Genomic DNA, 25,490 nt, shown 5'->3' on the forward strand with positions numbered 1-25,490 from the left:
GGGCCTCAGGATCTCATCACGTTATCTCTGTGCATTCTAATTGACATCAATAAAATGCAATTGTGTTCATTGTCCGTAGCTTATGCCTGCCCATGCATAACCCCACCACCATGGGGCAATCTGTTCACAAGGTTGGCATCAGCCAACCGCTCGCCCACACGATGCCATACACGCTGTCTGCCATCTGCCCGGTACAGTTGAAACCGGGATTCATCCGTGAAGAGCACACTTCTCCAGTGTGCCAGCGGCCTGTCGAAGGTGAGCATTTGCCCACTGAAAGTCCTGAGGTGGTCCTGAGCTAGCGTGGTTACACGTGTTCTGCGGATGTGAGGCTGGTTTGACGTACTGCCAAATTCTTTAAAACTACATTGGAAGCGGTTTATGGCAGTGAAATGAACATGACATTTTCTGGTAAAAGCTCTGGCGGACATTCCTGCAGTCAGCATGCCAATTGCGTGCTCCCTCAAAACTTGAGAAACCTGTGGCATTGTGTTGTGTGGCAAAACTGCTAGTTTTAGAGTGGCCCTTTATTGTCCCCAAGCACAAGGGCTCCTGAGTGGCTTAGTGGTCTAAGGCACTGCATCTCAGTGCTAGAGGCGTAACTACAGACACCCTGGTTCGAATTCAGGCTGTATCACATCCGGCTGTGATTGGGAGTCCCATAGGGGGGCACACAATTGGGTAGTCTGGGTTGGCTGGTGTTGGCCGTCATTGTAAATGAGTATTTGTTCTTGCCTAGTTAAAGGTTCAATTTAGAAAAATCCACACCTTTCAGGTGGATTATCTTGGCAAAGGAGAAGTGGTCACTAACAGGGATGTAAACAAAATTGGAGAGAAATAATATTTTTGTGCATATGGAACATTTCTGGGATCTTTTATTTCGGCTCATGAAACATGGGACCAACAGTGTTGCATTTAGATTTTTGCTCAGTGTATGAGGCGACAGTACAGAATGTCACCTTTTCATTTAAGGGTATTTTCATATATATCTGTTTTACCTTTTAGAAATGAAAGCATTTTATGTATCTAGTACCCCTATTTGAAGGTGTGAAATTCACTTATAGTGTATTAAAGCAGTCAAAAGTTTAGTATTTGGTCCGGTATTCCTAGCACGCAATGATTACATCAAGCTTGTGACTCTTCAAACTTGTTGGATTCATTTGTAGTTTGTTTTGGTTGTTTCAGATTATGTTGTGTTGGCGAATAGAAATGAATGGTAAATCATTTATTGTATATCACTTTTATTGTAAATAAGAATAGAATATGTTTATGAGTGCTTCTACATTAATATGGATGCCACCATGATTAAGTATAATCATGAATTCATTGTGAATAATGATGAGCGACAAAGTTAGAGGCATAAATATCAATCCCCAAAAAGCATTTTTTTGTAAATAATCAAACAGCCCTCCTGTGAAGTATTATCTAGTGTCAAACGCATAAAATTCTGTTACCAGTCACAAATAAAGTTTGATTAAATGTAATCTGGAAAGACATTGAGTGTTCCAGTGTCATTACATTTGATTTTGATAGATTTTTTACTACTAAAGTAGCTGATGCAGTGTATGTTACCTACCACAGGTCCTCGAGGTGATCCTGGGCTGGATGGAAGATCTGGATCGGGCCCTGACGGATTCCCTGGATCTGGAGGACAACCCGGCCCCAGAGGTCACACATATGTACAGACAAGCCTTACACACATGGGCGTGCGCTCACACAGACACACACACTCACAAGTACCATATATACTGTAAAACACAATGATGATAAAGGTGATGATGACGATACTGATATACAGTATAAGGATTATTATGCTGTGTGTTTCTGGGCAGGGTCGGATGGCCGTGATGGGGATAAAGGCCATAGAGGTGTACCAGGCCCTGTGGGGGACAAAGGAACCACAGGCCCTTCTGGACCAGCACCTATCACAGACTTATATGGGCTCCCAGGGGACCCTGGAAAGCTTGGTGAGCACCATAGAGACTCTGCGATGAATTCAATCAAACCCACAATTCAGTATTTACGCAGTTTGTGAAAAAAACTACTACTACTACTACTATGAGGTATACTCAGCTCACCGGTACAGTGGGCAGATGTTTCCAGTTGTCAGATTGCAAATACACAAGGACACTGTGCAAAAAAATACTAGGACAGGTTCCATTTGAATCACGGACCAAAAAATGTAATCAAATATTGTGAGTAATATGGTCATTTAATGTGGATTATCTGTTGTACAATAGGTCTGCTTGGTTTTCCTGGTGCAAGAGGAGACCCTGGATATCCTGGACCAAAAGGCATTGATGGGAGGGATGGTGACCCAGGAAAACATGGGCCTATAGGTGTGTGTGTGTGTGTGTGCGCACGTGCGAAAAGGACATTTCCTGCTTTGTGGTGGTGACTGTTTTGGTTGGGTTATTTTGCCTAAAAACCATACCTATATATACACTACCATTCAAAAGTTTGGGGTCACTTAGAAATGTCCTTGTTTTTGAAAGAAAAGCAATATTTTTTGTCCATTAAATAACATCAAATTGATCAGAAATACAGTGTAGACATTGTTAATATGGAATATCTACATAAGCGTACAGAGACCGATTATCAGCAACCATCACTCCTGTGTTCCAATGGCACGTTGTGTTAGCTAATCCAAGTTTATAATTTTAAAATAATAATTGATCATTAGAAAACCCATTTGCAATCATGTTAGCACAGCTGAAAACTGTTGTGCTGATTTAAAGAAGCAATAAAAACTGGCCTTCTTTAGACTAGTTGAGTATCTGGAGCATCAGCATTTGTGGGTTCGATTACAGGCTCCAAATGGCCAGAAACAAAAAACTTCCTTCTGAAAGTTTTTGGCAGGTAGCTTAGTGGTTAGAGCGTTGGACTAGTAACAGAAAGGTTGCAAGATCGAATCCCCGAGCTGACAAGGTAATATAATCTGTCGTTCTGCCCCTGAACAAGGCAGTTAACCCACTGTTCCTAGGCTGTCATTGAAAATAAGAATTTGTTCTTAACAGATTTGCCTAGTTAAATAAAGTAAAAATAAAAAAAACTTGTCAGTCTATTCTTGTTCTGCGAAATGAAGGCTATTCCATGCGAGAAATTGCTAAAGAAACTGAGGATCTCGTGCAACACTGTGTACTACTCCCTTCACAGAACAGCACAAACTGACGACTTTCAGAAGTTATTTATTTCTAGACATTTTGAGCCTGTAGTCGAACCCACAAATGCTGATGCTCCAGATACTCAACTAGTCTAAAGAAGGCCAGTTGTATTGCTTCTTTAATCAGACAACAGTTTTCAGCTGTGCTAACATAATTGCAAAGGGTTTTCTAATGACCAATTAGCCTTTTAAAATGATAAACTTGGATTAGCTAACACAATGTTAGCACAATGTTAGCTAAAAAAGTCTGAAGGCTTATTTCCATTGTGATCCTCTTTGGCAAACAAGATGGCAGGTGGGCAAGATTGACATTGCACACGCTGTTCACACAAATGTAATAAAAAAAGCACTAAATTAAAAATATTTATAACATAATCAATAGTACAGCGGTGCCCAGAGGTAAAGCAAAGTTCAGCATTACAGACACACACTCAACCTCCTGTATGTAGACTCAGCACAAGAAGCGGCACGCTATCAATCAAGGTAGTCACTATCGATCAAGGATAAAGTGGGAGTGGTAATTGTCCGGAACCTGATTTTCAGAAGACAGAACCATCAACAAGAGTTCACACAGAGTTCAGCTATACTATAATAGCTGAACTAATGCTAATGAACACACCGGAACCCTAAAGTACATGAACCGAGTTTAACCGGATACATTTCAGGGTTACATTTTTTTTTTTTTTCAAATAATAATTTAAAATTAGCTTAATAATCTTAAGAATGACTTAAGACAAATAAATCACACTGCCGATACCGGTGGTAAAACATATTGATGATAGCAAATTCATAATAAATCATATTCCAATCTGATAAGGCGATTATGCAGATGGTGCACTTTTTATGCTTTCTAGCAAAGCATTCCTCAATGTTAGGAGCCCTGCAGAAGCCCTACCACCCATGGGCTATTAGGAACCACTGATACAGGGCAGCTTTCCAACCCTGTGGAGGTGGAGGATGGGCTGAACAAACCCAGTGACACCACACACCTGTGTTGTCATTGTAACCAAATGCAGCTCATCCTAAGGATCATGGACATGCAAAACAAATAGAAGGATGACTGTGCAATGTGCACTTAACCCCGTTATTTACCTTTCTCCGAAAAAAGGACATTCTCTAAATAAAATGTGTGTGCTTGCTTGTCTTGGAATATTTTTTTACTTGTGAAATACATGTCAGTGGGGTTAAACAACATGTGCAGTGGAAGTGGTAATGACTGCAGTAGTCATTCAATTGGTAGTGACTTCAGCAGGAGTAGTAATAGTAGTAACTGTTTTAGTATGCTTTATAGCAAGAGTATGTCAGATTTCTAGAGTAAAAATAAATAAATCATAACAAGGACACTAATGACGTGTGTATGTTAGGTCCCCCAGGTGATCATGGAGCCGATGACCTATATTCAGTAGGAGGACCAGGCCCATCTGGACCCAGGGGAGATATTGGGAGCATGGGTTTACCAGGTAACTAACACACACGCACACAATGACACACACACTCACAGATGTGCACGCACACACACACTCCCTCACACACACAATCACAAAAAGTATTCTTGTATGCTTGGCATACTGCATCGCATACCAGCTTATGATATCATACTGAAAATGGTTCAAATGAATTAAAAGCCAATTGATTATGTTCTTATTGAGTTGTGTTGATGTAATCTTTTAGGTCCCCATGGAATAAAGGGAGTTCTGGGTTACCATGGAGGCCTGGGACAAGACGGTAGACCCGGTCCATACGGGCCTAAAGGAACTAAAGGAGAGCCTAGTTATGCTCAACCAGGCCGCATAGGACCACCTGGACAAAAGGTGTGTTCAACAAACAGAACCACAGTCTATTACCAGCAATTCAAATCACTGCCACTGTGCAACACAACACTGTAAAACTACAGATACCATTTAAACACCAGGGTGACTGTTACCTGGCTCTGATAACACACTTCTCTCTCTGTGTCTCTTTTTCTCTTTCTCTCTCCCTTCCCTCCGCCTTCTCTTTAGGGCGAGCCAGCCTTGTGTGACAGCCATGGTTCCAAGGGAGAGAGAGGCTCTCCTGGTTGCGCAGGTCGTCCAGGCTCCCAAGGGCCCACTGGAGCCAAAGGAGACCCAGGACATCATGGACATCATGGTTACTACCACTGAAATACTAGTAATGATAGTTATGATAGATGATTATGAGGATAATGTTCTTTCTTTCCATCTTTCTTTCTGTGATCCAGGACCCCTAGGTCCTGCAGGGCCACCAGGTACCGATGGTCCTCCTGGCCCCCCAGGACCCACTCCGTCATATGGAGCTCCAGGTCAGAACGTCACTAAGGTTTATATGTGTATGTTTTTGTGTCTCTATGACTTGTGTGTATATGTTTTTGAGGTGTCTGACCATATCCTCTTTCATAGGACAACCAGGGTTACCTGGCCCTCCTGGTCTCTGTGGTCCTAAAGGTAACCAGGGTCGCGATGGCATTCCTGGACCTGCTGGTCAGAAGGGAGAGACATGTAAGACAGACTCCTTGACTTCTACTTGCGTTGTGTTTATATCTACACTTCTTGCCCCATGCATATGTAATAATTTGACATTTTGTGGATATAATATATCTCCTGTGCTCTCTCTAGTGATTGTGGGGTCGACTCCTGGCCTACGTGGAGAGAATGGACAGCCAGGTGAGTCTCAGACTGATGACATAATTCCTATACCTTCAGACATGTACCACTGGCTCAACATTGGATTTGTTATTGGTGTTATTAATTAGAATTGGTTCTGTAATAAACTTGTAATAAACTTGGCTCCGTTCATGGCTAAAATTGATGTAATTGGCTAAAATGGTTTGTTTTCTGTTTCCCTATAGGTCCAAAGGGAGATGTGGGTTTTCCTGGCCCCACTGTTTTGGGGCCCCCAGGGTTTACTGGAGACCAAGGCATTGAAGGACCCCAAGGTCCTCGTGGTGAGCCTGGGCACCGAGCCATTTGTCTCAAGGGGCTGAAAGGAGACACTGGTCCTCATGGCAGACCTGGAAGCCCTGGTGAGGACACACTGTTCTTTGTGGCTTTGAACACCAACTCTGTCACTGATTAGCTCTATACCTGAATCTAATTGAAACTGTGTCAGTTGTGCTGACACAAACTCTACCCTTGAATCAAATTCAATCTCTATCCTTGACTCTGTAGGCCAGTACAGATAATGAAGTGCTTCTTAGTCAATTACTAGGTTCAAACTCATTATGAACAACTGTCCCTGATTCACTCACACCATTGGTTAGTTTTAACTCACTCATTCAACCTCTTCAAACTCTTATTCCTCCTGACTAACCAAAACAAAATAGTTATGACTTGGTAAGTCAAACTCTATCTCTGACTCTAACTCAACCTCTCCCTTATTCCCACCGGCCCTGAATGCTGCTCTACCAAAACATGCCTCTGACTGAAATTATGACACATTTAGGGTCTTTCTGTCTGCAGGGCGACGGGGTCCACGGGGACAGCCAGGGTCTGGAGGGTGTGGATATAAAGGGGACAGGGGAGACACGGGCTCTCCAGGGGGCCGAGGCTTCGACGGGCCCAGAGGGGACCCAGGGCTTCCAGGGCCATGGGTGAGTCACTCCATTGAAGAGTACAAGACCAACTAAATGTTGTTTACGTTTTGGGATATCCCTTGAACGCTGGAAAATATAGGTGTTATAAGTAATTATATGTATAATTTGAAGTATTGAATTATTGCTTGAATTGCTTTCTACCCCCTAGGGACCAAGAGCCATCCCTGGACCTCCAGGACCAATAGGTGACCCAGGTCACCCTGGACCCCCAGGATTCCCCGGTAATCTTATTGCATCGACAACAATCCTCTGCATTGTCATTTTTTTATTTACAAAAAAAACAAATCAGTCATTACACCATAGTATTGAGTGTGGCCAGGTGTTTATCCTGACCATGAAGAACTCTGGGTTCTAGTTCTAGGGCAAAGAGTTTTCCCTAGTAAGGTCACATGCTCTGGAAATACTCCTGTGCCTCCTGTTAATGTGTGACATGTGTTGTAGCCATCAACATGTCATCCCTAGGTTTTTTAGTTATGACATGCTAGATAGTGTGTGATGTGTGTGTGTGTGTGTGTAGGAAATGTGTTTGGTTTGTTTCAATTGAGATATTTTGACCACAAGTCTGATACCACTATGATGACACCAAATGTGTTTGATGGATCGTTTTGGCCTTCTTCTAATGCCTCTTAAGGGGAAAGTAATCCAAAAAGGAATTTGATTAAGTTACTGTGTTTGGGTAATCCAAACGATAAGTTACTGATTACAATTTTGGACATGTGCTTGTAACTGTAAAGTATTACATTTCGAAAGTAACCTTACCCAACTGTGTGTGTGGTGCAGTTGGTGATTCAGTGTATCTTGATGAACTGTGTTGTTTTAGGTGATACGGGTGATCATAGTTATAACCCCGGCACGAAAGGACCAAACGGGGCCAAAGGCTGGCCAGGACCACCAGGTCAATATTTAACACTCAACATTAAACACTAACAACTCAACATTTAACACTGAAACCTGTACATTTAACACTGAAATCTGTACATTTAACACTGAAAACCATTGGGTCAATATTCAATTCGTCAATGCATCCTAACTCTAAACGGAATCTTGAGCAGAATTTATTCTCAAGTGGTTAGTCAAAACGAATCAAAGTTTTTTTTTCATGCACATCTACAGGTCGTCCAGGGCTTGACGTGTCTGGACAAGTGAGATTCTATCAAGGGGATCCAGGCCCACTTGGTCACCCCGGGAACCAAGGACTTCCAGGTCCAAGTGGGCTGCCAGGACGGCCAGGATTTGCAGGTTCACTATCCTTTTATCATCTGCAACTACAAGCCACATGGTCAGGCCAACCGTGGTTCACTTCAACCAAATGTCACATTCTTTCTTACGAATGAAATAGTCTATGGGGAAGGAGTGAATTCAACCTATGCCATGTCTTAGCCTGTGGTGACCGGCATGCTAACATTAGCACAATAGCTCCTACTTTAGCTTTGGCTAACTAAATTGCTTGCCAAAATCAAGTTTTCCCTCTCACTGCCAGGCCCCACGGGCCCGAAGGGTCAGCATGGACACAGCCCTCCAGGCCTGCCTGGGTTCCCTGGACGCAAGGGGGACAAGGGATCACCGGGACGGACAGGTATTTATATACATGTGTGTGGCAGTGATCCTGTTGAACATGAGGCGAACAGTTGGAAAACATGTATTTTATCTAAGTGTTTTTGCTCTGGCAGGGCCGGTGGGCTACCAGGGGTCTCCGGGACAGAAGGGTTCTCGTGGCCCGTGGGGCTCCAGCACGGCAGGCCTGGCTGACAGTTTCCTGCTTGCCCGACACAGCCAGACGATCAGAGTGCCTGACTGCCCCAGAGGTACCACCCTCATCTACTCTGGATACTCTCTGCTCTTCATCAATGGCAATGAGAGAGCCCACGGACAAGACCTAGGTAAACAGCATGGAGACACACATTAATACTAATGAGGCACACACACACACTGCTCAACAAAACAACAAAAAACTCACCAAACGCAGAGCGGTTGTATTCATAGGTTGCACCTCCGTCACTCGGGCGCGTCATGCCATTGGTCTGAACGTTCTCAAGCTGGCCTCTACCAGCGGCACAACAGTGGTGCTCTAAAGTCATGATAAGCCCAGTCGTTCTGGGCGGAGTGTCTAAATTACACTATAGTGCCTTTAAAAAATATGGCATTGCTAAAGTAGTCAAATATTTAGTAGGAAGCAGCATTACCATGTTATTAAATTTACTTTAGACAGATGACAATGTTGTCATTAGCTAGCAAAGTTTGTAAAAAAAAAAAAAAGGGATGACAAAAGGTTTTCCTACTAATTTTTTTGCCTCCTTTTGAATGTCATTGTATTTCCAAGCAAAGATTTTGATTAGATCTTCATTAGCGCTCATAGACGATGCATTGAGTAGAATGCTCAGTCGGGCATCAGTCCAAAATGAAAGTTCAAAACAATATTGTGATGAAACATGCAACCCGTGAATAGGTGTAAGTTAGCAATATGGTGAAATTCTTACAAAGCATATCAAAAGGCAGTGTGGGGTTAATACCATATTGGTTTATACCTAAGGCATCCAATCATCTCAGATCTAGAGGGTACAGTTCGATTTGGGATTGAGCAAATTAGTTTCTAAAATTGTTAACTTTTCCTGTTAATTTGACATTGTCTCTCTTTGATGACCTCACCACTGCCCCCCCCCCCCCCCCCCCCCCCACCCACCCCCCAGGCTCCATGGGCAGCTGCCTACCACGTTTCTCCACCATGCCCTTCTTGTTCTGTGACACGGACAACACCTGTCGCTACGCCGCCCGCAACGACTACTCCTATTGGCTGTCGACGGAGAAGCCCATGCCGCGCAGCATGGACCTAATCAGAGGAGATGAGATAGGGAGCTACATCAGCAGGTACACAGCCCTGGGAGGAGGGACAGACACACACACACATGCACGCTTACACACACACACACACATACTTGCAGGCTAATAAAATACAGGGTCTCTACAGTTTGCCCTCTTTATTTTGGAACACATTTTAACGTGTTGCACAGAAGTGACACTACGCTACACTTGTTGGTGGTGTGTGATTTAGGTGTTCAGTGTGTGAGGGCAGCTCCAATGCCATCGCCATCCACAGCCAGACCACCCAGACCCCAGACTGTCCTCGTGACTGGGAATCCCTCTGGCCTGGATACTCCTTTGTCATGGTAACGACCTGCTCCGTATATTATATCGATATACTGTTTAATGTCTGTACCTGCAGTGCCTTCAGAAAGTATCCACACCACTTGACAGGTTCCAACATTTTTGTTGTGCTACAGCCTGAATTCAAAACAGATTCAATCATTATTTTTCTCTCTCCCATCTACACACTCACCCATAATGACAAAGGGAAATCATATTTTTTAGAAATGTTTGCACATTTATTGAAAAGGAAATACATCAATATACATTTGCAGAAATATTCACACCCCTCAGTCAATACTTTGTAGAAGCACCTTTGAGTCGCCTTGGGTATGTCTGTATCAGCTTTGCACATTTGGATTTGTGGTTGAATAATAATGATACGAATGATAATGCTGCAAATTAAGCATCATAGTAGGAGCATAATGTTGCGCACTCCATTGTGACAATTCAAAACTCAATGTAGCTCACACTACCTTCTCTATACTTCTCTCCTCCTCACTTCTTCTGCCCCATCCTGCCCTTCACCGTGTCATCTCTTTCCTCTGTCCCTTTCTCCTCATCTCTGCTTGTTTTCTATACTCCTCTCCTCCTTTCCATACCCCATTGCTCCTCATCTCTCTTCCTCCCAGCAAACGGGTGCGGGTGCTGAGGGGTCGGGGCAGCCGCTAGTCTCCCCAGGCTCGTGCCTGGAACACTTCCGCCAGGTCCCCTTCATCGAGTGCCACGGCCGGGGAACCTGCAACTACTTCCCAGACTCCTACAGCTACTGGCTGGCCTCGCTCGACCCGAATCGCATGTTCAGGTTAGAATCATCACCTCAGAGATTGATTCAGTGTCTATACAATACGATCAGCGGTGTAGTAAAAAAAAAATGCGTAGAAGATGTAGCGAGCGTTACTTTATTCACCGCGAACGGTGATTAGCGTTTAGCCACCAATTTGTTTTTGTTAGCTTTGCTTTTCAGTAGAGTGCTTTTTAGTCGTTCCGTTTTTGTTATTCTTTTGTTTTTTTTATCCTCTTATGTTGGTTGTGTAGTAAATATTTCTGTTTCTATTTTCATTGTTTTCATTCGTTTTTTCCTGTGAAGCAGATTGTGTTGCATTCCATGTCTGAGATATGCTGTATAAATAAAGCTTGATTTGAATTATCAAAATTTATGGCCACATACAGGGATGTTTTCTTTTCAATGCCTGTACAGCATTGTCTTTTTATCAACTAGTTATTTATGTTTTGTGACAGTGTTTAGTATCATTCTAATACTTTTAGGGTAGTTTAGGTAATTCTGCCTCTACAGATTCCGTCTGGCCTTACCTATACACCACACTAAACTCCTCTTCTTTGATCTCCTCACCTGCAGTAAGCCTGTGCCCCAGACTGTGAAGGGACGTCTTCTAGAGAATGTCATCAGTCGTTGCCGCGTCTGCAGGAAACCCTATTGAACATTGCCAGGGGCCGGAACAAGAGTTGGGTAAATTACCATCGGGAGGAGGGGCTAAGGAAATTGACTGACAGGTAGTGTAGATCAGTGGTCAGTAGCACTTTATTTTATGGTACTGTTTCCACTATTATTTAATATGAGTTTATTTGCTAACAACAGCTACTTTCTGGCATTTTCTTCAAGAATTCACCACACTTTGTAACTACCTGGTATTGAATGGTTGTTTTGCTGAATCCCAAATAAGTCATTGTCACGGTTGTCGTAAGAACGGGACCAAGGCGCAGCGGATGTTGAGTTCCACATATTTATTTCAAAGTGAAACTTAAAGTAAAAACAATAAATCAATAAACAAACAACGAAATGTGACTACGTGGTGCACATGCACAAACACAAAACAATATCCCACAAACACAGGTGGGAAAAATAGCTACTTAAATATGATCCCCAATTAGAGACAACGATTACCAGCTGCCTCTAATTGGGAATCATACAAGACACCAACATAGAAAAATTAAACTAGAACGCAACATAGAAATAGTAAACTAGAATAGCCCCTAGTCATGCCCTGACCTAATACACCATATAGAAACACGGGCTCTCTATGGTCAGGGCGTGACAGCCATGCATATGTTATTAATGTGAAATCACCATAACAATACCTTGTTATTTTCTGTACTGTAAAATAAAGTGCTACCCTCACTCCGGGTCTTGAAGGGTACGGATGTGGAACGGTTTTAATTGTTTTTGTGTGTGATCACCTTGTCCTCAGCCATCAGCCATGTTTCTAAGGAACTGTGTGGTTAGAGTATGTCCGAAAGAACACCCCATTATAAAGACATTGCAATATGATTATTATCCCATCATTGTTAAAGTCCCATCAAAGTAACGGTTCATTTTACACTGACTGAGGCTGTATGCAGGGTAATACACTACCACCACAGGTCACCACATGGTGTCCAACAAACTTTGGTTCAAATGGCATTGGTTTTCTTTGAAAATACTTTAGCTGAGCTGAGAGTGGTAGAGCCTGCCTGGACTGCCAGGTGGCAGGGATTGCACTTTTGGGACTATTCCATTAGTTCGATTTTACCAGACAAGCTCAATTGAGTGTTTTGAAGCTGTCTAATACTATTTTAACCCATGTCTGGTACCAAGTCCAACATACATGGCTGACCAGAGAGACTACTCATGACCTCCATACGGGGGTATTCAGACAATAGCTTGGTTGGTGTGGTTAATGACACAGGAAATATACTTGCCTTCATAACACTGTCATTCAGACTGACATAAAATATGTACTTCAGACTGACATAGTTACAGTATGTCGTTAAAGCTAGAATCCTTAATTGAAACCATAACAAAGCGGTTGCCCCAGTTCTGTTTTGGTAAAAAGCTGAGGAATGGGCCTGGATAAATGTAACCACTCTCAAATTAATAGACAGAGCTATGGATGCATCATTGATATCAAAATTATACTTTTAGCCATATTTTGACGCTATACACATTTCCACACTGTTGGAACCTTTCCAGTTCAAAAAGGTTCCTTAAGGAACCCCCGTGTACCTTTTCAAACCGGAACCTTTTTGTGATGGAGGGGTTCTATTTTTTCCCCTTTTTAATAACATACTGTAGAGGTGGTAGCCCATCAGAACATTGAAGCCGTGGCTTATTTGAAGTGTGGCTTTCAGGTAGTTCTTTCAGACCACCGGTTAGAATAAATGTAATTCCTGTTGATGTTAAGTTTGTACACTGCAACAAAAAAGTCCTTGAATATTTATGCATATTACATATTCTAATAATAATAACATTGCTGATTTAGTATAGTAATAAAGTGGTAACTAACCCGCAGCTTGTGTTGGGGTTTGGCGTCTTTTTATTGTTTTCATGTGATTGTGATGTTTTATCAACTGCACTCGATCGTCAGTGTTCAATCATAGCAATTAAGTTGTGGAACTTTTAAGTATATTCGCAAGCACACATAGACTCAGCTTTGACAATGCAAACAAGGGAAATGCGGTGGGATGCAGTGGTGATTGAAAGCAATGAGGAATAAACTTCCCTTGCCGACTACTCTGCCAATCAATGCCCAATCCTTGAAGGGGAAAGTGGACGAGCTAACGGCTAACCTGCGCTACCTGCATGACTACCGGGACACCTACAGTGCCTTGCGAAAGTATTCGGCCCCCTTGAACTTTGCGACCTTTTGCCACATTTCAGGCTTCAAACATAAAGATATAAAACTGTATTTTTTTGTGAAGAATCAACAACAAGTGGGACACAATCATGAAGTGGAACGACATTTATTGGATATTTCAAACTTTTTTAACAAATCAAAAACTGAAAAATTGGGCGTGCAAAATTATTCAGCCCCCTTAAGTTAATACTTTGTAGCGCCACCTTTTGCTGCGATTACAGCTGTAAGTCGCTTGGGGTATGTCTCTATCAGTTTTGCACATCGAGAGACTGAAATTTTTTCCCATTCCTCCTTGCAAAACAGCTCGAGCTCAGTGAGGTTGGATGGAGAGCATTTGTGAACAGCAGTTTTCAGTTCTTTCCACAGATTCTCGATTGGATTCAGGTCTGGACTTTGACTTGGCCATTCTAACACCTGGATATGTTTATTTTTTAACCATTCCATTGTAGATTTTGCTTTATGTTTTGGATCATTGTCTTGTTGGAAGACAAATCTCCGTCCCAGTCTCAGGTCTTTTGCAGACTCCATCAGGTTTTCTTCCAGAATGGTCCTGTATTTGGCTCCATCCATCTTCCCATCAATTTTAACCATCTTCCCTGTCCCTGCTGAAGAAAGGCAGGCCCAAACCATGATGCTGCCACCACCATGTTTGACAGTGGGGATGGTGTGTTCAGCTGTGTTGCTTTTACGCCAAACATAACGTTTTGCATTGTTGCCAAAAAGTTCAATTTTGGTTTCATCTGACCAGAGCACCTTCTTCCACATGTTTGGTGTGTCTCCCAGGTGGCTTGTGGCAAACTTTAACCGACACTTTTTATGGATATCTTTAAGAAATGGCTTTCTTCTTGCCACTCTTCCATAAAGGCCAGATTTGTGCAATATACGACTGATTGTTGTCCTATGGACAGAGTCTCCCACCTCAGCTGTAGATCTCTGCAGTTCATCCAGAGTGATCATGGGCCTCTTGGCTGCATCTCTGATCAGTCTTCTCCTTGTATGAGCTGAAAGTTTAGAGGGACGGCCAGGTCTTGGTAGATTTGCAGTGGTCTGATACTCCTTCCATTTCAATATTATCGCTTGCACAGTGCTCCTTGGGATGTTTAAAGCTTGGGAAATCTTTTTGTATCCAAATCCGGCTTTAAACTTCTTCACAACAGTATCTCGGACCTGCCTGGTGTGTTCCTTGTTCTTCATGATGCTCTCTGCGCTTTTAACGGACCTCTGAGACTATCACAGTGCAGGTGCATTTATACGGAGACTTGATTACACACAGGTGGATTGTATTTATCATCATTAGTCATTTAGGTCAACATTGGATCATTCAGAGATCCTCACTGAACTTCTGGAGAGAGTTTGCTGCACTGAAAGTAAAGGGGCTGAATAATTTTGCACGCCCAATTTTTCAGTTTTTGATTTGTTAAAAAAGTTTGAAATATCCAATAAATGTCGTTCCACGTCATGATTGTGTCCCACTTGTTGTTGATTCTTCACAAAAAAATACAGTTTTATATCTTTATGTTTGAAGCCTGAAATGTGGCAAAAGGTTGCAAAGTTCAAGGGGGCCGAATACTTTCACAAGGCACTGTATATGCAGATGATACAGTCTTATACTCAGCTGCCCCCTCCCCGGATTTTCTGGTAAATGCTCTACAGCAAAGCTTTCTTAGTATCCAAAATGCTTTCTCTGCCCTTAACCTTGTTCTGAACACATCCAAAACAAAGGTCATGTGGTTCGGTAAGAAGATTACTACTTTTGAGGGTTTAGAGATTGAGATAGTCACCTCATACAAGTACTTGGGAGTATGGCTAGACGGTACACTGTCCTTCTCTCAGCACATATCCAAGCTGCAAGCTAAGGTTAAATATAGACTTGGTTTCCTCTATCGTAATCACTCCTCTTTCTCCCCAGTTGCCAAACTAATGCTGATTCAGATGATTTATAGATCGGCAGGTAAGGGTGCTCTTGAGCAACTAGATGTTCTTTACCATTCAGCCATCAGATTTGGCCCAAATGCTCCTTATATGACATATCACTGCACTCTATACTTCTCTGTAAACTGGCCATCTCTGTATGCAAGACCCACTGGTTGATGCTTATTTATAAAACCCTGTTTGGCCTCACTCCCACCTATCTGCGATATCTACTGCAACCCTCATTCTCCACATACAACACCTGTTCTGCCAGTCACATTCTGTTAAAGGTCCCCAAAGCATACACATCCCTGGGTTGTTCCTCTTTTCAGTTCGCTGCAGCTAGCGACTGGAACGAGCTGCAACAAACACTCAAAGTGGACAGTTTTATCTCCATATCTACATTCAAAGACTCAATCATGGACACTCTTACTGACACTTTTGGCTGCTTCGCATGATGTATTGTTGTCTCTACCTTTTTAGGCCTTTGTGCTCAAAGTAGCTATCCGCAAAGTCAGAACAAGTAGGAAGGGGGAGACAAGTGTGAGTTTTAGTTTACGAAAGGCAAGTTAAAAAATTAAAAAATGTTTGCTTAGATTTTTTTATTACACTTGAGAAGGTTACACATCACTTTGGTTGCAGGGAAACTGTAATGCTCAAAGAGTGATGGGTGTGGAGTCGGGCGCAGAGAGCAGAGGATTCGGAAAAAGGATTCGGAAAAACACGCTTTAATGTCCAACAGAAAAACGTACAACGGGTAACGCCGAACACAGGCGCAATACACTCTACCCAAGTACAAACTGGTATCTCAACAGACAGCGAAAAAACCCACAATAATCAGGAACACCTCTTTACATAACAGTAACAAGCCCGCACCAACACAGGCAGGCTAACCGAACTTAAATAACCCCAACCCAAAAACGCCAACAAGGAACAGGTGAAACCAATTAGACAAAACCAAACGAAAAGGGGAAAAAAGGGACCGGTGGCAGCTAGTAGACCGGCACGACGAACGGGAAGGGGAGCCACCTTCGGTGATATTCGTGACAGAAACCACCTTTATAGCTTACTATGAGAACAGAAGGGTATCCTACGAAGCAGGTTTGAGGAGTTAGCGAGGTAACTTTGGTCAACTCTGAGTTCAACTTGGGTCAACTGGTCATACGAGAGTGGCTCACCTTTTAGCCAGGTCAATTTCTATGGAAAGGAATCCTTCAGAACTAACCTGCTCCAGGGAAAGCTCTCACGGCTTACTCCACTCACCCTGAATGAAATGACTGAGCCATGAGTTGAGGACCAAGGAAATCGGATTCCCTCCATCTTGCAAAGATTGTGTCATCATCCCCTTATGAATCATTATTTTTTGTGTAAAAAATAGTCATTGAAAATATATTACATTACAAATTTAGTAATGACAGAATGCATTTTAAACTTCATGCGCACTAAAGTAACACTTTTGTATGACTTTATTATTTTATCGATAGGAGTGGGGGAAAAGGTGCTTGTGGTTGTACATTGATAAGCACACCAAAGCACAACAAAGTCGGCATTCAAAATAAATTAAAATAAAGACTGCGCTTTTAAAACACTATTTCACACCATAGCCTGCTGAATTCGCTAAATAACTTTTTTCATTTTGATTTAGGCACAAATAGATATGTGGCACTGACTCGCCCATGAGATTGATGTTTCAGCATTGTCTCAAAGAAGAGTTTGGCGTTCCACTAGCCATGTGCGACATGCACGAGCAGTTACAAGCCTGCTAGAGTTAGCGGCAGGTGGACAAGCAATATCCACCATTGTATGTGAATCTAACTGAATAAAATCAAATCTAGTTGTATTGGTCACATACACATATTTAGCAGATGATATTGCGGCTGAAGCGAAATGCTTGTGTTCCTAGCTCCAACAGTGCAGTAGTATCTAACAATTCATAACAATGCGCACAAATCTCAAAGTAAAATAATAGAATTATGAAATATATAAATATTAGGACAAGCAATGTCAGAGTGGCATTGACTAGAACAGTATGTACACATTATAGTTCCCAGTGTTCTACTATTAAAGTGACCAGTGATTTCATGTCTGTGTACTGTACATAGGGGAGCAGCCTCTAACCAGGGCTGAGTAACCGGGTGTAGACAGTCAAGCTGGATAGCTTTTAAAAACCCAGAGTAGATCTAGCTTGCTTCGTAGAATACCCCTCAGGTCTTGACAGGAAATAGGAGCAATTTGTAAATAACAAATTATGTTGTGAATTTGTGCACTGTTGAATGCAGACTGTAGCAGGTACTAGGAAAATACACATGCTACTGTACGTCTGTCTACATGAACTCCTATATTGTTTTGTTTTTACACACTTGAATTATACTCCACGGTTTTATGGTGCGTAACATACTAAAATGACCACTTATTGTAGACCAAACTGCCGAGAAAATATAATGTTGTATTATGTGCCACTTTTTATTCTATCAACTTCTAGTGTGTTGAACTGTCTGTGATGATTCCATCGTCTCTTTTCTCCTTTATTCTGTAGAAAATAAGTCATTAGGTCACACTATCATCAGAAGAGCAGTATTGGCCCCCTATGGTAGAACACTTCAACTCACTCAACCATTGCAATGGCTGTGGTCAATAGCTTGAAAATCCCTATATCACAGTGAATAACAAAGCCCCAGCATATTTAACACACACTGCTTTAAAGAAGCTATTTGCAATACTTTTGCATTGTAATTTCAGAAATTGTCCTTAATACATCTACAGTAATGGTGGAATGATAACAAAAATTCAGGAGAGGGGACCAGACTTAAACGCAACACTAACTATTAGTTGCCTTGAACACAGCTCCTCAACAAGCATCAGCTATAACTCATTGCTAATCTTTTTTTTTTTAAATGTGTCACACGCTTAGTAAATAACAGGTAGACTAAGAGTGAAACTCTTACTTACATGCCCTTCCCAACAATGCAAAGAAAAATATAGAAATAATAATCAGCCTCCCCACGTATCCTTAATAGCCTTAATCACCACTGCCATCCTATGGCAGGTAGCCTAGTGGTTCGAGTGTTGGTGTTGGGCCAGTAACCAAAAGGTTGCTGGATCGAATCCCCGAGCTGATAAGGTAAAAAATCTGTCATTCTGCCCCTGAGCAAGGCAGTTAACCCACTGTTCCCCAGGTGCTGAAGACGTGGATGTCGATTAAGGCAGCCCCCGCACCTCTCTGATTCAGAGCGGTTGGGTTAAATGTGGCAGACAACATATTAGTTGAATGCATTCAGTTGTACAACTGGCGAGGTTGTACAAACCTGACCATTCCTCCTCTTGTTCTGCCGTGTTGCATGACAATGTGTGTTACTAGCCATATCAAGTTTTGCATCCCACCTTCCATCTTGTATATCTTACGTTCTTCCAAGGATGTCCTTGGGGGATTGCCATCACCACAGCAGCCTAACTGCCACGGCCTGATGATGATATCTGCCTGAGACAGAGTCCACACCCCCAAATCCATTCATCTGCAGCCCTCTGCTTCATCCGGTCCATTCTCATTCCCCTCCTGAATCCTCATTCTCACATCCATTCCATTTCCTCAATAAATATTGGAAACCCATTTTACTGTCTGGTCCTTAAACTCGTGAATTGGGCCCACACAAAATTGCATTCTAATGTTGTAGCCTTCTTATTGATCAACAAAAGAAGGACCGGGGTCTTGTTGTCAAATAGTCTGTGGTCAGCAAATGAAATATTAATTTGAACCTTTATTTAAATATCTTGTTGTCAAGTCAACAACCGACCAGTCAATGTTACAGCAACAGATTTGCTGTCCACAGTCAATTTGACAACAAGTGATTTGCTGGCCCCTGTCAACTTTACAGCAAGAGATGGTTCGGGGTTGAATTGTTACATGTAGTACTTTTAACGTAAGGAAATTACAGACATAAGTGACATACAACTTCAATGGTTAAATGTAACATTTTGTTTTACATATTCTAATGAGGCCCTGTTGCAGAGCATAGGAAGCTCAATGAAGGTACTATACTACCAAAGCCTAGAAAGACATTTTGTCATTTGCACCCTAACACTGCTTTGACCGAAGGCACCATAAGAAGCCATACACTCTTAGAAAAGAAAGGTGCTAAGTACACCTAAATAGGCTTTTTCGGTTTGTACCCTTTTTAGTGCTAGGTAGAAACAGAGCCATATTCATTATAAGATTGTTTTTAACATTCGTTTTAGGACTGATGTCCAGCTGAGCGTTCTACTAAATTCGGTCTCAATAGGTATTGATTAAGATTTAGTCTAAAGTGCTTTACTTTGGCTTGGAAACCTGGTGACAAAAGAAGGCTAATAATCAGCTAGCTAGCTAAGATTGACTTTAGATGCAGTAGAACTTTAGCTAGCTAGCTAAGATTGAGGGGAGGGCACCGGAATTTGAGGTAGCTAACTTTAGCATTGCTAGCTATTGCTGATTCACTTTTGAGTATATTGGCAACATTGCCATTTCGCTAAAGCTAACTTGACAAAATTATAATGATGGCAAATTTGTTTTCTACTAATTATTTGTCTACTTTAGCAATGTCATTATATTTCCAAGCCACTATAGTGTAATGTTGATGAAACAGTCATTAGCCCCCGTTCAGAAAGACTGTTTAACCATCAGTCGGACATCAATATGCTGCGGCATCTGTAGAACGTTAATAAAAATGTCAATGACACGACCAAGTGACGGAGGTGCAACCCATGAATAGAGAGCTGGGCCAATGCGGTTTCTGTGTGAATGTTCTGAGAGTGCCAATTTCTCCTAACTAGCCGTTGCTAAGTAATAACACTTCCGGATTGTGTTGTTTATTTTTTATAGTTTTCTGAACCTATTAAGATCTCCAGTGAAAGCAGATATGCAATTTGTTGACACCTCAACACAGTACAGATTTGGATACACATTATCCCGAATGCTAATCAATAAATAGTCGGTAAAATTGAGCTCTGTTTTGCCAGCGAGCGGGTCATTTCGTGGGAAATTGTCAGAGGCGCTCTAGTATTGTTACATCACCAAAATTTGGAGAATAAAGGCGCTAACATGAAAGCCATTTTAAAACCTATCTGAACTCTCTATATATGACTCTGAGTAGATCTCTTTGCAGAGAGTTCTACCTAGAACCCTCTAGGAAGGGTTCTACCAAGAAGCCTTTTACATTTTAAGTGTTCCTCCTAGAACCCTCTATAAACGGTTCCACCAGCCATATTAGCCTCATATTAGCTATTTATGACAGTACATTACATATACCTTTCTTTGAGGGCCTAGTTATACCCAATGATTTACATGTTCACTAGATGACTGACAGGGGGCGTAGTTTTGAAGCCACCGCTCCTCCATCTTGGTACTCTCCCATTGTATTTATTTTTGAAAGCTATAGAAATTAAAATATTAATGTCTACATTTTTTTGCCATGTTTATTCTATTACAGACACCTGCATACGTTTAAATATATTATGTGAGCGAAATAATATGTAACATAAAAACATTTTTATTAAAGTATTTTTTTTTTTTTTAATTCTAATGTCACTGTCCCCAATACTTAAATACATTTCATGTTGGCCTTGAAACATTGAATTGAAATACTGTAGAATTCCATTCATTCCTATGGTTATTTTGGGGAGTGCCAATATGGCTGACCAGTGGCTTCAAAGGCTCTCATTAGCCAATCAATAGCATCAGCAATCCAGGGTTTATATACACAATTAGTTATACCCTAACATAGTGGTGTTAGGAAACGTCTAGTTTACAGGCCACGCCAGGCCTGCAAGCCCACAGCATTCTGCAGCAATACGCCATCTGGTTTGTGCTTAGTAGGACTATCATTTGTTTTTCAACAGGACAGTGACCCAACACACCTCCAGGCTGTGTAAGGGCTATTTGACCAAGGAGAGTGATGGAGTGCTGCATCAGATGACCTAGCCTCCACAATTACCCAAGCTCAACCCAATTGAGATGGTTTGGGATGAGTTGGAACAGAGTGAAGGAAAAGCAGCGAACAAGTGCTCAGCATATGTGGGAACTCCTTCAAGACTGTTAGAAATTTCCTCATGAAGCTGGTTGAGAGAATGGCAAGAGTGTGCAAAGCTGTCATCAAGGCAAAGGGTGGCTACTTTGAAGACTCTGAAATATAAAATGTTTTGATTTGTTTAACACTTTTTTGGTTACTACACGATTCCATATGTGTCATTTCATAGTTTTGATGTCTTCACTATTATTCTACAATATAGAAAACAATAAAAATAAAGAAAAACCCTTGAATGAGTAGGTGTGTCCACATTTTTCATTGGTATTGTATATTTTTTTATTTGGCTTTAGAAATAGATTTGGCCCATAGAAATGCATTGAATAACATATTCATACATGGCAAAACAGAGAGTCAAAAAATTAATCCAAAGGAAGTGTTTTAAAGTGTGTGTCTTCTATCTGAGATATATAAGAAATCTCAGGAAATTATTATATATTTTTTAACCCATATTGAACCCTTTTTTGCCACTAAAGTACTTCCATATATACTTTTATACATTTTTTAAACTGGTACCGGCTACATTCAGATGAGTCTCATGAGGCTTGTGGGCATCCTAGAGCAAAATGAGATATTCGTGAGAGTCTCACCTTTCGATGGTGTAGTCATAATGGTGTGTACACAGTAAAGTTGCAACACCTATGGAGTCAAATGTAACAATTTGTGGGGTTTATATGGTCCCACCCCCATTTTATGTTAAAACTACTCTGGTCATGGTGTTGATATTTTTGGAGTTAAAATGACACAAAATATAGTAAATATACAACTCTCAAAGAGTTGCTATTTTACAAATGTTCAGTGTTGTTTTGAATTAACAATCAACTCCAGCAGAGTACATTTATTTTTCAGTTTACTTTCTTTTAATTATACAGGTGTAAAGCCTTTAAAAATATTTCTTAATTTGTCACATTATGGTGGTTTGCAATGTGATATCCAAAAGGGTCTATCAGAGTACCAAATGTGCACATGTATGCACAGCAGAGTCCTAGAATATTGGACCGTTGGCTTTCATGCTTTTCGAATTCTTAGGGCAGCTCAAGCAATTTCTCTAACTGTTAACACATTCAAATAGAGGACGCGTACTGGAGATTTGTTGGTTGGGAAATGTAGGGTCGTGCGGGCTGTCCGTCCCCCATGTATGGTGGTCTCAGAGCCACATTGCTATGTCGCAATAGGAGGCCGAACTGTCGCGTCTCAGTGTCTGTGGGCTATGATTTATGCTTAACAAAAAAACCTTCTCTTCCAAAATGAGTTCTTCAGAAGAAAACGGTTCTTGGTAGAACCCTATCCCTCTGCAAAAACCTTAGAAACCTTTTTTCTAAGAGTGTGCACGGCACTAGTAGCAAACCATTAATGTACTGTAAACTCGCACGATCAGGTGGCTCGCGAGGTTACGGCACTACCTCTTCTAATCTTAAAATACTTTCAGTATAAAGACATTTTGTAATTTGCGCCTTATAGTAGTCTTCATTGGACCTTGTCGACACCATGCACGGTGCCATGAACTTGTTAGGGAAGTGCACTACTACCTTCTGCACTAATAGGATTAATCCACTCAGTCGAAGAGGTAGTACTTACTAATGGCAGGGTCGCTACACTGGGCTCCAACAGTATCTAATCATATAAAGTCGTGTGCTATCCCCTTACCGGCCTGCCTCCTTGCCTTTCAAGGTGAACTTCAATAAAAGGAGCCACATTATTTTGTCTTGGGTTTGCCAAGCATGACTTTCTAGGTATAGGAATTCTGAATGCGTTTTCATGAAACATAATCTAAGTGACTGGTCAGTTATGGTCAGTTATGGGCTGTGGGGACAATTCAGACCGGAGTTACTCGCAGGTAAATGGAATTTAGCTAACTTTTTATGCACTTTTCTCTCTATGCGTATTCTGACCTTGAATTTAAGCATGGGGAAATCCCAGTGCCAGCCAGGTACACATTTTGGGTGGAGAAAATACACATTTAAGGTGTGGCAGAGGTGTGTCTACAGATACGTATTATTCTGAACTTGATTTACTGTAATTCCCTCAAAATTCCACCACCTTTACGCGTGAGGAAACCATGAATAAGGTTCAGCGAACCTACCGGTTCCAAGTGGAAAAACATTTTCTTCATTTTTTCCTGATAGAAATAACAGCATTAACCATGCACTGTAATTTATAAATTGACCATAGCTATTGATACGAGCTATGTAAACGAGTAATCCGTTTGGATAAGGGGAATGTAAATATAGGCCAAATTTGTTTTAGATCTACAGTATTTTGTCTTATGATCGTTGGAGATGAATGTGAAACCAGTCATGTGGCAGGAAACTGGGGAGCATATCAAAATGACAGGTATTTATGCCCCTTTCCCACAGTGAAATATGAAATGCTGTGTCATTATGCAGAATTTGAATTTTATGGCCTTATAACTAACATTTAAATTTGGAGACCCAAACCAATGGGATGACAATGCAAAGAGTTGCGCCAAGTTGAACCTTTGTGCTGTCTAGAACGTTTGAATCATATGCCCTGACTTTTCCTGTTTCTTTCCATCTGTAGGCTATACAGCATGTTAAATATTCTTAGCCACTATCAGTAGCAACCGTAAGTAATGACTACGTATACTCTATTTAACTGCCAATTTACTGTACGTTCCCTTCAGTTGGTAGGCCCTACCCTAAATTCGTATCCTTCCATTACATCGTTCGATTTAGCCTAGCTGTATGTGTTTCCTCTGTAAATGCTGTCAATTTGTTGTGGTTGTTGCCCACGGTCAAGTAATAGTGGATACTATTTAATGAAGGCAGAATAGAAATTGTAGTAGAAATAAATCAGGACTTGTACCTTCTAATTTTAATTTGACTGGCAGAAGGCAACAATTGTAGACTATGGAGAATTTTAACTTGGCACTTGTCCTCAAACAGTTCCATGATCAGTGCAGGGAGTCAGAGTTGTAATTATTATCTGTGCGCACACGACGAAGAGGACGTGCACCTGCTAATTTTGCTTTCCTATTGAACATACTTCTTTCGGTATCAAAAATGATAGTTTAATTACATTTTAGGGTACCTGAGGATTTAATAGAAACGTATTTTGACTTGTTTTAACAAAGTTTAGCGCTTTTTGATTCCTTTCCCTACATGTTGAACGAGTGGATTACTCAAATCGATGACACCACCTAAACTGACCTTTTGGGATATAAAGTAGGATTTTATCTAACAAAACGACCATGCATGTTGTAGCTGGGAACTTATGGATTGCAAATCAGAAAGTAAGGGAATATTTAATCGCTATTTGGGATTTTATTTGGGATTTGGGATTTTATGAAGCCTGTGCTGGTTGCAAAATATTTTGATGTGGGGCGCGGGTTCCTCAAACAATCGCATGGCATGCTTTCGCTGTAAAGCCTATTGTAAATCGGACAATGCAGTTACATGAACAAGACTTTAAGCTTTTAACCGATATAAGACACTTGCATATACCTAAAAGTTTAATATCCATCATTTTTATGATTATTTATTTGAATTGTGCGCCCTCCAATTTCACCGGAAGTTGTCAAGGTGTCCCGCCTAGCCCTAAGAAGGTTTTAGGCAATATTTATTATATTATACTGTTGTATACTATTCTCCATATTATAATAATATTGTATACTACTTTCAACATTTCCATTGATTCACTGAACGTGACAACCTTCAGAATGAATCAAACCACCCTATTTTTCCATGAAGTAGGATTCATGATGATTCCCTAAACATAAATAATGTGTCATCTGTGTTTTTAAATGTACCATGGGTTCTGAAACGGAGACAAATATGTATATGTTTGCATTGCTACCTTTCCATATTCTGAAAGCATTCTCCATTGTCTACATTGTAGTCTTCTGCCAATCAAATTAAAATTAAAGGTACACAGTATCTAAAGGGTTTGCTTGCGATAAATGAGCAGAAAAAGTAATTGAGCAAAAACTCCCTGATCAAATTGGTAGGCCACACAGTGGGTGTGTTTTCTTGGTT

General features: G+C 41.2%; 1 protein-coding gene across 3 annotated transcripts in view; it reads left to right on the top strand.

Annotated features, from left to right (window-relative positions):
* LOC110530010 (uncharacterized) overlaps positions 1-21,735 on the top strand; it is a 76,475-nt gene extending 54,740 nt beyond the window's left edge. Inside the window, exons 33-53 of one of the 3 annotated variants that reach the window (XM_036985556.2) lie at positions 1,582-1,668; positions 1,833-1,967; positions 2,241-2,339; positions 4,528-4,623; positions 4,835-4,974; positions 5,164-5,290; positions 5,382-5,462; positions 5,560-5,658; positions 5,776-5,823; positions 6,009-6,182; positions 6,619-6,749; positions 6,901-6,973; positions 7,573-7,647; positions 7,866-7,991; positions 8,233-8,328; positions 8,423-8,632; positions 9,440-9,617; positions 9,802-9,916; positions 10,526-10,698; positions 11,254-11,364; positions 21,311-21,735. In XM_036985556.2, the coding sequence (XP_036841451.2) occupies positions 1,582-1,668; positions 1,833-1,967; positions 2,241-2,339; positions 4,528-4,623; positions 4,835-4,974; positions 5,164-5,290; positions 5,382-5,462; positions 5,560-5,658; positions 5,776-5,823; positions 6,009-6,182; positions 6,619-6,749; positions 6,901-6,973; positions 7,573-7,647; positions 7,866-7,991; positions 8,233-8,328; positions 8,423-8,632; positions 9,440-9,617; positions 9,802-9,916; positions 10,526-10,698; positions 11,254-11,335 (2,345 nt within the window). In that variant the 3' untranslated portion in view covers positions 11,336-11,364; positions 21,311-21,735. Of the gene's footprint in view, positions 1-1,581; positions 1,669-1,832; positions 1,968-2,240; positions 2,340-4,527; positions 4,624-4,834; positions 4,975-5,163; positions 5,291-5,381; positions 5,463-5,559; positions 5,659-5,775; positions 5,824-6,008; positions 6,183-6,618; positions 6,750-6,900; positions 6,974-7,572; positions 7,648-7,865; positions 7,992-8,232; positions 8,329-8,422; positions 8,633-9,439; positions 9,618-9,801; positions 9,917-10,525; positions 10,699-11,253; positions 13,183-21,310 lie in introns of those variants that run through there. The other 2 variants (XM_090181856.1, XM_036985555.2) reach the window with 2 other exon arrangements.
* The last annotated feature ends 3,755 nt before the right edge of the window (positions 21,736-25,490 follow it).

The sequence above is a fragment of the Oncorhynchus mykiss genome, chromosome 8 (assembly GCF_057628025.1).
Source record: "Oncorhynchus mykiss isolate SJ-2025 chromosome 8, ASM5762802v1, whole genome shotgun sequence".
Classification (NCBI taxonomy): domain Eukaryota; kingdom Metazoa; phylum Chordata; class Actinopteri; order Salmoniformes; family Salmonidae; genus Oncorhynchus; species Oncorhynchus mykiss.